General features: G+C 46.8%; 1 protein-coding gene across 1 annotated transcript in view; it reads right to left on the bottom strand.

Annotated features, from left to right (window-relative positions):
• The window catches only part of GSDME (gasdermin E), a 78,020-nt gene that overhangs the window by 54,110 nt on the left and 11,858 nt on the right, over positions 1-12,052 (bottom strand). Inside the window, exon 4 of the mRNA XM_075558284.1 lies at positions 7,707-7,899. Within this exon, the coding sequence (XP_075414399.1) occupies positions 7,707-7,899 (193 nt within the window). The remainder of the gene's footprint in view (positions 1-7,706; positions 7,900-12,052) is intronic.

Here is a 12,052-nt window from a genome sequence, read left to right as displayed (position 1 = left end):
ATCCCCAAAGAGAAACAAAGTAAAGAGAATCAACAAATGGATCGGGTTTAGGAAGCTCTTGATCTTCAAGTACATGTGGACAGAGGCCTCCAAACGAATAGTGTTTGTTAGGCACAAACACTATTAACAATGATGCCAGCACTGAGCAGAACACAAAGACAAATAGACTGATTTTCCAAACCTCTGTAGATCAAATGGAGATGTGCCAAGTAGAAATGAAAACCAATGCCAACTTCACTGCACAATTTCTCCGTTCTCCTAGACAGAGGGGTCCTCCCATCTGCCCCCCTGGAGAAGCCCCTACTAAAAGAGCACTCAAAGACATTAATGCAACATTGTTAGAAAGGCCAAATACGGGTCAGAAGACACACAGCCTTTCTTACCATTTCTGGTGTACAAAATTTACGGAATTTAGAGGTAGATGTATGATGGCAAGTCCAAAAGTGGGAGGGGGTTTTGGGCAGAAAACAGCAATGCCTCTCTTGCCCACCCACCTTACTCTCTTCCCCTCGCTCCGTGAGACTCTGTTTCTGCAAATGCAGAGGGACATGAAAGGACAGCAGTCTGATTCCATAGAAGAGGTGAAGAAAAAAATGAGGGAGGTGCTGGCAGCCATCCAAACAGATGAGTGTGAAAAATGTTTCCAAGAATGGAATCACAGATTTGACAAATGTATAAGTGTAATGGAGAGTACTTTGAAGGTGATAAGGTTGTTTTGTAAAAAGTTTTTTAAAAATATAATTTTTTTTTAAATCCAGGTTTTTGGGGGGTGTGTGACCATATTGCTATAAAGTCATAGACCTCAGTCGCAAACAAAAATACCAGGATGTGAACCTACTGTTTCTCCATAGAGCCTCCATGCAGGCGTATGTACTTGTGAGGGTGGTGCTTCCGTCTCTCTAAGCCTTACCCAATGGAGCCCGGGCCCTTTGATTCACAGCACATCACAACAGCACTGTGGGCATCCTCAGGACACTCCAATTATGTTCCTTTGAAAAGTTCTTTCAGTTTTGGTCACAAAAAGCAAGCGGAAGGGACCAGATCAAGGCTGAAAGGTGGATGCGGGGGAAGGTTTCTCATAGGAAATCTCCTTAGATTCCTATGGAGCAGAGGCATTCTTGCAGGAGAAAAAAAGGCATCTTGCGCCAACTTTACTAAGATGGTCCTCAACAATGCAGTTTCCCGTGTTCTTAATGCTCTGAAAACCGCTTCCTAAAACCCACCCCTCAGGATTGACCTGTGTCCTTCGAAAAATGCTACCCAGATGACCCCTTGGGAATTCCAAAACCCCATTGCAGGAATCTTCTCCACAGACATTTCTGCCTTGAATTTAACTAGTGCAGTAGATTCCCTTAGAAGCCACTGCTTAAAAAAAGAAGAAGCCACTTCTTTTATTGGAACTCTTTAATAACAACAACTTTTTATTGCAAATTAGGTCAAGGTTTATAGAGCCAATTATTGGTTTTACTTTCAATGATTCATATACATTTTGTTTCAACCCATCTATTGGAATTCCCTCAGGATATATATCGCCTAGCCCACTTCCCTCTGTGTTCTATAGTCTTTATAATTTGAATAGTTTTATTGGCATGAAATTCACATATCATACAATTCAAAAGCTCAATCCTATTAAGAAGAATTGTGCCATCCCCACCACAGGTGCATCCTAACAAGACTGGAGTGAGTGTAGTGCTGACAAAGCTTGTCTGCAGCCATCCCCTGAACACAGTGATGTGCTTGAACGAATTCCCTTTGGAAAAATCCTGTGCTTATCTAGATGACCTGGAAGGTTAGTAGCAATACTTTTTCATCTAGCTTATAGTAGGAGTTAGAGCGCAGACATAACTAATTATGGTATTTTAAATAACCTCATCATGGCCATACCACTCCTTACAGTGAGAGAAGCCCATGAAGGCCAGAACTCAATGGCATTGCCTTATTTTTCTGGATCTCCCAAGTTTTCTACCTTGGACAAGGTGTGGTCTTATGAGGTTCCTGTTAGTGGAAAGGATTTTAGGTTTCCTTCTGTGTCCGTTTTCCACTTTAGTAGCTCCAGCCTTTGCAGGTTTACTGAAGAATCCAACTTCTAACTGTCACCTATACATAGAAAATGTCCTGATGGTGACACCCACCTCAATTCTCCAACAGCCAGGAAAACCCCAAACGGCCTCTGGAACTCACCAAGCCAGGGGCTCAAGGCAGGAGCCTATGTGTGTACGGCAGAGTCCTCTTGCCCCTCGACAGATTCTTCTTGACCAAGAACCTTGTTCAACAGCTGAGGAAACTGAGGCCAAGGGCTGAACCGACTTGCCAAGTCCAAATAAGTTATTTACCGGGAATAAATAAACTTCCCTTGGCCCTAGGCGATTAGAACCAATAAATAGTTGCCCAGGATAGGGTGTGGTTGTTCTAGGCAGGGCCAAATGCCAGGTGGTGATGAAATGAGGCATAAAAATGAAACTGTTTATTACAGAGTAATAAGGGATCATAAGAACAAAACGTGAACCTGAGTCATGACAAACAGTCTAACTGCATGTGTTAAGCTTCATTGCAGAAAGAGAAGTGCGTGCTACCTCTAAGAAGACTTCCACCAAGAATGGTTCAGGTAAACATAAAACCCTCATTCGGAGGGCGACTCGAGGGCTGAGAAAGCTATTTCTCGAGGAATGTCTTCTTGCTCCACAACGGCATGGAGATGCCATGTAAGCTCACGCACTCGCTTGCTCAAGGATGGGTGGTTTGCTTTTGAGACGCGCATACCATTCAGACAGACTTCATACTCTGAATTCAAGGCTAGGGTAACCTATATACAAATGAAACCTCATCTACAATAACTGAAATAAAAATAATGGAAAACGAGAAGCTGATATTAAGGGTTCAAGTAGAAAGCAAATGTTTTGAGAATGATGATGGCAACAAAAGTACAAATGTGCTTGACACAATGGATAGATGGATGGATTGTGAGAAGAATTGTCCGAGCCCCCAATAAAATGATTAAAAAAAAAAAAACGATGGACTGAAAATGACTCCTGAAGAACAGACAGTCCTGAAACATCACTAATTACCACTCCCAAGGGCACCAATACAGCAAACAGTACCTTGCCTTGCCTTATCAGTTCTCGTGTGGAAGTCCAAAGATAGGCAGATAGTATGAATAAGTTAATTACCCTAGTGTGACATAACAATGTCAGCCTTACATGGTCTCTCTCCCAAGCCTGGGAGAGTCCTCCCTTCCCTCCCTTTACCTATAGCTGACCATCACCAGCAGAGCAAAGAAGTAGCTCCCTCTGGGGTAGGGCCCCTTTTTAGTTTTCTAGGCTTTAATGAATTTCAATTTTATGTTCCTCATATCCCCTCTGTCTTCCCCAAATCACCTCTACAATTAACAGGATTTCTGGGCAGCCTTTCCAGGGGAACTCACCCTGCGTCTGGGATTCAGGGCAGCAGGCGTAGGTCTTCACGTCTTCCTTCTCGGGGCCGTGCATGCTCCACGACACGCCAAGGCACCCTCACTGGGGGCGACGAGTCACACCTGTCTTTACGCGCTGTGGTACAATTTTAGCTACTTCTATCTCAGCCAGTTTCTTATCTTCACACTCATTTCAAGCACGATTTAGAGGCAAGAACAGGCGCTTTGGAGCCAGAAAATCCTGGGTTGGAGCCCAGTTCCATCACCCAAACAGAGCTCTGTGACTGTGCAGGAGCTAGTTCACCTTCCTGAGCCTGGTTCCCGCGAGTGTAAGGAATCAGGCGTGGAGAATGAACGCACACAGCACACAGTAGGTGCGCCCTCCACCAGTTTCTCTCCCTGTCTGCCCACCTGGGTCAGTTGGCTCTAGCTTCCCTCCTTTTTATGAATGCTTCCTCCAGACTCCCTGCACTGACCTCTCCCCACATGCTTCCTCCAGGCAACACCGTCCCCACCTGAATCAGGAGGTGGGTTTGAGAATCCGGTCTCAAAATGCGGTCATAGAGCACTGCCAAGCTGTGCATATTGAAGTAGGAAGAAGGCTTCAGGGGAATACGGCTGAGCTGTCGAGGGCCGTCTGACGGCCGATGAGGCAGAGAGGAGGCCCCTGAATTCTCTTTCCTCCTGCACCCACCCCCCACGCCCCACTCAGTAGAAAGGGGGTTTAAAAAGGAAACACGGGGCATGTTAAAATTTCACTTTGGAGAAACAACAAAAACTCTTCTAGTGCCAAGTACGGAAGTAGAGAAAGGATGGATATGCCTCTCTAGCAGAGGAGAGAAGTTCTGAGACGGGGAGAGAAGGAGGGAGACAGCCCGAGGAAGGAGATGGCCCCTTCCTCCTTACTCTCTGCGTCAGCTTCATGTTCGCTGATGTCCACGAAGCCCGCCTGGAGTCATCACTCAGTGCCGTCCACAGATCGGTAAGGTGCTAAAAACACCCCCTGGACTTCTCATTCAGTGAAGCATTAGAGATCACTGAAGAATCGAAGGGGTTTAAGGCCACCGGAGTGCAAACATTCTCAATATCAGTGCGAAAATGCCCTCTCCAAATGCTGGATATGAGTTTTATCTTGATTTTATTTATTCATTCATTTCGTTTTTTCCTTGTCTCCTCCCTGCCATTAGTTCGTTTCCCCCCACAGAATTCCATCTGATGAGCACTGAGGTGACATTGCCCACGATCCTACCAACGCTAGGAAAGAGGAGACGCGTCCGCCATATGTGAAGATCGGCAAGTTCTTGGAATTTATTTAAACTTGCCTTTTCATTTTCAAAAGGAAGAGGGTGGTTGCACGACATGCGAAAACGCACAGATGTCACTGCACACACCGAAATAGCATCCCTGTCAGGACTGGCTGCGATAGCCTTCTGGTTGGACTCCCTGCCTCTGCCCATCCTCTCGCTCTGCAACCAGCCAACAGAAGGCTCCCTCCAAAAAGATAAGCCAGATACAGCCCTTCCCGGTGTAAAGTCCTCCAGTGGCTATCGTCTTATTCTGAGTGAGAGTGAAAAGTCCTTCCAGAGACCAGCGAGGCCCCTGATAACCAGATGCCTAGTCCCTGTCCCCTCTGAGCTCGCCGGCTCTCCCTCCTGTTCCTCCCCTGGTGGGGGATACAAAAAGACTTTTCCCTAGCTTCACTCCCCCAAATACATATGTCAGACCTAGGACACTGCTTGCAACTAATGGGAAATGATTGTCAAGTTATCTCCCTGAAGACACCAGCCATCCAGAGCAAGCGGACCCTATTGTTTGTGCCACTGCAGGTGGGGTTCACTCCCTGCTGTTAGGGGACAGTGGAGTGCTTCCCCTGAAAGCTTAGAATAAATCAAATCTCCAGCTCAAGGACAATCAAGGTTAGGCCGCCATCATGAATCTAGGATCCGCCCATCTTGCCACATGTATATCCTTAATCCCTCCCCTTCCTATAGCATGTACATCCATAGACCGCCCCCCTCCCATTACTGTATTACCCTCACATTACTGTATTACCCTCCCATTACTGTATTATAGTACAATCCCTTCCTGTGACGTATGCCTTTACCTTTAATCAGGGAGCTTGAGTGCCCCCCAAAAGATGCATAAACCTTGGCTAGTAATAAATCGCTCTCTCTCTCCCCTGCCCTCTCTGCCCGTGCTGTGCGTGGACCTGGCTAGTGAGCGCATGCCCTCCAGGATGTGAGCATGCCACCATGCAATGTGTCTGACTCCTCTATTGTACCTTCTCTTCTATCCCTCTTACTCTCTATGACTTTACTATAACCTTTATGTATCATAACCATACAATTGCGCTTACCGAACCCGGGATAGTGTCAGGGGCGGGTTTCCCCGCACCCTGGCTCACGCCCCGCCAGCGGCACTGGCCTCTGCCACAACACTCTTGCTCAGATCTCTGAATTTTCATCCCCGCCTCACTGCTCGCCTGTGCCCTAGTGCAACTTCTCCCTAAAGCCTCCTCTGACCATGCTGTTTAAAGTCATCCTCCCCATTCTGAGACCTGATTCTCCCCCTTCCCTGCCCTCTCATTGCCCATACTCCTGGTCCCCGTCAACATGTTGCTTAGTTACATATTTGGCATCATCTCCGTGAAGAAGGAAGGCAGGCATTTTAGTATGCTGCTCACTACAGCATCCCGAGGACATGAAGCCTGGGGCAGTGTGCTCCCTCCAAACCCACTGCCACTGCGTGGATCCCCGCTCCTCGGGACCCTGTGAGGCCGGCGCAGGCCTGGTGAAGCTTATGGGAGCAGGCAGTCTCGTCTTTCTCCGGAGAACAGCTGGTAGGTTTGGATGTCCCAAACCCACAGCGCCACCAGGGCCTAGCACATAGTAGCTACTCACGGAAATGACTTATTGAACATTGAATAAGTTTAAGATAAAAATAATGATCGACTGTGTGGAAGCAAACCACGGCAAACTGCTTCCATAAAGATTACAGCCACGAAAGCCCTGGGAAGCCGTTCTATCCTGTTGAACTGGGGCTGCTACGTACGCAGCTGCCAGGACTTGGGCTCCAACCTAAAGGTAGCTCCCAACAACATCCCAAGGTAAAAGGTCTTGGGGGAAAGCCAACCCCATAAATAAATGCGGCTTCAAAGTTAAAAAACAGCTGTCCCTTGAAGCCCTTTCCTTGTCCTATTCCTTTCTTAAAACAGAAAATGGCCAAGAGGTAGAAGGCGCTGTAATGTTCCCGCGTCTGGGGTTAGCATTTAAAAATGCAGGAGAGAGCATTTCCACTGCGGGCATTTTCTGAACTCACATGGAGCCGCCGAGGGATGCCAACGGTGAGCGCACCCGCTGTTCACTGAGAGATCGGAGGTCTGTGTCTACCCAAGGCACCCAGAAAAAGCCAGCCACTGAAATCCCAGCTGAGCACTCGGGCAGAAAGTGGGCGCCTATGTCTCCATGTCCTCTATCCCCCGTCTTGGTGCCTTGCGCAGAGCCGCCAGCAGTGCCATGTGGGTACAGAGCACCGGTTTTACCACTTCTGTGGTTCCTAAGAAAGAGCCCTGGTGGTGGTTGGGGAAGAATTGGACTGCTAACCATAAGGTCAGGCGTTCAAACCCACCAAGCATTCCACAGGAGAAAGAGGAGGCTGTCTGCTCCCATCAAGATTTGCAAAGCCTTGGATACCCTTTATAAGCTCACTACAAGTCTGGTTCAGGAAAGACGTTGCCAGACTCAGTGGAAAATAAGTGGCATTTCGTAGTTATCATTGTCATAGGACATGTTATACTTTGGACATGAATTTGCTGTAGTTTCCTTATACGGAGGCATCAACTGATTAAGAAATAAGAATGTTTATCTAAGAAACAGATCAAAAAAGGAGCGCATTCCTAAGCATAACCTTTGAAAATGGATCAAGCTCTGTTGAACGTTTGTAGCACACTACATGTTTAAGATGAAATGTTATTACAAGGAAGAATTACACACGGGTCAGCATGGGTTAGAACCAACTCACAGCAACTGGTGGGAGCCACGGCAGAAAGCACACCTGTCCGTCTGAAGGAGCATCCTTTCAAAGTGCTTCCCGTGCCTCACCCTTAGGCTGAGACGGGCAGGAAAGTCCAGATTCAAGGCGTGTTCCCCATGGAGTTTCAGCGCTGTGGGCATTCAATGAAGGTTTGCTGATGGGCGAATTTCCCATATCGGCCACTCTTATAGCAAAGGTCTGACTGCACGAACTTTAAATGTAAAATGTGTCAGAATTCAAAAATGCCAAACACAATTCTCATTACCTCTCGGCAGCGTTTCGGATGAGCTGCTGCAGGTCCACCTCCTGCTTCCTCAGAGTTCCAAATGAAGACTGGCTCTCCACGAGACCTTTGCCTCCGACATTCAACGTGACCTTCCCAAGAGCCGTCTCGATGGCCCCCGTCATGTGGTTTTTAAATTTGCTCTCGTATTTCACGAAATCCGACTCCATGACCACTGGAATGAAAGAGACCAGCAGAGGAATCGAGAGATGGAGGACATGGCTGCCTTGAGCCTCAGGTGACCTAGTTCCCAACGCTGGGGAGACCCTTGGGGGGCATGCGCTGGTGGTGAAGATGGCAAGTTGGCAGTCACCTGCCTGCCCATGCCAAATGAAATGGTGCCACCACCCTGGTCAGCTATCTGAGTGCACAGGATGCATCTCGCACAGGGGCTACATGGGAACACTTGCTTTAAAAAAAAGTTTCATTGCAGTACACATTAGAAAGGTCCATGCAGCCCCTGAGCACAGTTGAGTGAGGTATTCCACGGTGAACGCGTGTTTGACCACTCTTAAGGTGAAGAAATTGGGGTACCATTGCAAAGGAGTCACTACAAAACCTGTGAGAGGTAAGTTCTGCCTACTCTCAGCCCACACACGCTTTCTGTCTTTGAGGAGCCAGTTTGCCACCTCTCTAGCCATAGGAAATGGTGGTTTTCCTTCCCCACATTGGTTCCAGCTCTCACAGGTCTCAGTGTGCCTGACTGACACTGGAGAAGGAGGACACAGCGGTCCCTGCCCTGTGGAACCGACCACTGAGCATTTGGCAGGCCTGCCCCTCCGCCCTGCTCCTGGGTCAATTCTCTTCCCACCCACCCATGGGGAGAATGTTCCTCTGACCTCCACTGACTATCTCCATGCCTGCCACAAAAGTCTGCCACATTCTTTTTCCAAATGTGACCTCTCCCTAGTCATCAATTCATGCAATTCCTTATCTCGTTCTTGCTGATAAGATAGCTGTACCTGCCCTCCCCCCCCCCCCCCCATCCAACCTGTAATACACAAACCCTCTCCAGCCTGGCTTCCCTGCCCCCAAGGCTCTGCCTCCTGACCTCCCACCCCACCCCTAGGAACTGCCAGACGCCTCTTCTGGCCATACGGGGGTGATTACTATTCTATTTCCTGCCCTTTTCATCGGAACCTCAAAGATAAATTTCTGATGGCCTCATACCTGAGCGACAGCTTTTTCACGTGGCTCCAGGTCTCAATCTTTCTGGGGTTTGTAGCCAACCAAATACCCCCATAAAAGTCATCTTTGTCACCATCCTTGAGCTCGAGTAAGCTAGGTTTTCCACGGTGACTTTGACCTCAGGTTTTCCTTGATTCTCAATTGCATTCCATTGTCAGATTCAAATCTACCTGGTTTCTGAAAGACGTCTTTCTATCCACTCAGTTCCCTAAGCAACCCCTCCTGTCTTCAGCACCCACATTTCTTTCACTCTCATTTATAAGGCCCACTGCCCAACCAGGATTCATGAGAATTAATCTCCACTTATTATCTCTGCAATTTACAAGAAGATTCATCTCCCCTCCTCCAACACCACCACCACCAAACACATAAATATTGCGATTCAAAACCCTTTCCTAAAAACAAAACAAAAAAAAACCCTTTCCTAGTAACGTCCTCCAATGGACGACAAGCACTTCGGGAAATGTTTTCAAGGCAGGATACAGTAATGGTCTGGAGTATAAAACTGTACCCCTACTATGAGCTCAGACGCACGGAAGACAGTGAGACTGCCCCAGAAATAGGTACCAGTTCCTTCTTCTTTTTTAATCGTTTTGTTGGGGGCTACTACAGCTCTTATCACAATCCATATATCCATCTATGGTGTCAAGCACATTTGTACACTTGTCGCCATCATCATTTTCAATGCATTTTCTTTCTACTTGAGCCCTTGATATCAGCTCATTTCCCCCCTCCCTAACTATCCCTCCCTCATGAACCCTTGATAATTTATAAAAAAATTTGTTCATGTCTTACACCAACCGCTGTCTCCCTTCACCCACTTTTCTGCTGCCCATTCCCCTGGGAGGGGGTTATATATAGATCATTGTGATTGGTTCCCTCATTCTCCCCCCATCTTCTACTTACCCTCCTGGTATCACTATATATTGGTCCTGAGGGGTTTATATGTCCTGGATTCCACGTGTTTCCAGCTCCTATCTGTACCAGTGTACATAGTCTGGTCTACTGATTTGTAAGGTAGAATTGGGGTCATGACAGTGGTGGGAGGAAGCTTTAAAGAACCAGGGGAAAGTTGTATGATTCATGGGCTCTATACTGCACACTGACTGGCTCTTCTCTTCTTTCTGACCCTTCTGTAAGGGGATGTCCAATTGTCTACAGATGGGCTTTGGGTCTACACTCTGAACTCTTCCTCATTCACATTGATATGATTATTTGTTCTGGGTCTTTGATGCTTGATACCTGATCCCATCACCAGCTCATGATCACACAGGCTGATGTGCATCCTCCATGTGGGCTTTGTTGCTTCTGAGCTAGCTGGCCCCTTATTTATCTTCAAGACTTTAAGACCCCAGACACTATATCTTTTAATATCTGGGCACACCAGCTTTCTTCACCACATTTCCTTATGCAACTAGTTTGTCTTCAATGATAGTGTTGGGAAGTTGAGCATCACAGAATCCCAGGGTATTAGAACCAAGTGTTCTTGCATTGAGGGAGTACTTGAGTAGAGGCCCAATATCTGTCTGCTACCTTAATACTTAACATATAAATATATGTACATAGATCTACTTCCCTATTGTTATATGTAAATATATTTACATATGTACATGCCTATATTTAGACCCGTTTCCTTCTGTTATACTTCACTTGCCAGAATCACCCTTAGAAACAGGATGGGCACAGCCCCAGGAAATACAAATCACTAGACAAGAACAGCATGCTTATTAGTGGGTCAACAAAAATGACAGAAACACTCCATGCAATAGCTTAGCACAACAGCCAGGACAATGGACTCAAAAAACAAGACAATGAATGTGGCACGGGATTAGGCAGCATTCTGTTCTATGACTGGGAACCAACTCAGTGCCAACTACTAACAAGAGTGTTACCAGCTATGAGGCCTTAAGTAGCATTCATCCCCTGAGCCTCCTGATTCTCATATGTAACTTGGGCGTAATGCATAGGGGATCTACCTGGGGGAGTTAATTGCAAAAGTGATGTTTGTAAAAAATGTAGTAAAGCCTAGCACATGGCAAATGCTCATTCTGGTCACTGGGCTTAGACCAGGGCATTCTTTCCTGACAAATAGGACAGTCCTGGCTTCAACAAAGTGCTAGCCAGATGGCAATGCTACCTTCAGGAACACCATTCCGCTGCACTGGGTTTCTTACCACCCCTGGAAACTTTGTTCCTCAGTTGGGCACCACAATGAGATTTAGCTGCATGTTCTGAAAAGCCAGCCTCGTTACACTTCCAAAAAGATATCACTTGTATTAAACTTTTGCATCAAGTCATCATCTGCTGTTGGTGCAAGAGAGTAACTGAGAGTAATGCTGTGCCTGGGATTGCCAACAACCAAGCAACACACCCAAACTCCAATTTTCTGAGCAACACCCACACTGTGCTGCTGTGTGTACCCCAAAGCAGCAAAGCTGAAGCATCCTGAAGCAACTCCTCAGTAGACAAAGAGAAGACACCATGGTGTCCTCTTCTCAACAGCCCTAGCGACAACAGGGCACGGTATCCAGGGGAGAGGGTTGGACCTCTGATGAACAGAGCAGCTGGGCCATCTTCTGCAGTGGCTGATCTAATTCGGGCAGCCTTTACTATCTTTCAGGACACCTTAACAGAGGCAGTCTGGTAGCACAGAGCAGTGACATCGGCTTTTCAAAGGCCTCTGCTCCCATCCAGACATTTCACCATCAACAACAGTCTACCAGAAGAAAAGAGCATAGGATGCACATTGATATATCCCCAGGGCGCTAACGAAGCAGTGCTGTGAAGAACACAATGGCAGGAAGAGCTTGGGGATTACCTGTAAACATGAAACATCACCCTATTCTCTCTTCTCTTTTAGTAGAGAAGATGTCAGAATTAGAGGCCTAAGGGCCTGAAAGAGAATTCAGATGCCCATTAACCCAACAGTCCTGAATTGAAAATACTGTCACATATCACCAGCTTCCGAAGAGACGTGCAGCACTGAGTACCAAAACGTTCCCAACCGCTCCAGGATTCGACACAAAGACAATTGCGTGAGGTCAAATAAATAAATTATAAATCAAATGTTCATTTTATTTATGCATTCATAAAATGTAAATGTTCACAACCGTTTTAGTTGTTAAACCCTAAATAAGAAC

Source organism: Tenrec ecaudatus, chromosome 9 (assembly GCF_050624435.1).
Source record: "Tenrec ecaudatus isolate mTenEca1 chromosome 9, mTenEca1.hap1, whole genome shotgun sequence".
In the NCBI taxonomy this organism is placed as follows: domain Eukaryota; kingdom Metazoa; phylum Chordata; class Mammalia; order Afrosoricida; family Tenrecidae; genus Tenrec; species Tenrec ecaudatus.
The sequence above is the reverse complement of the archived record's forward strand: the minus strand, read 5'-3'. Positions and strand labels throughout refer to the sequence as shown.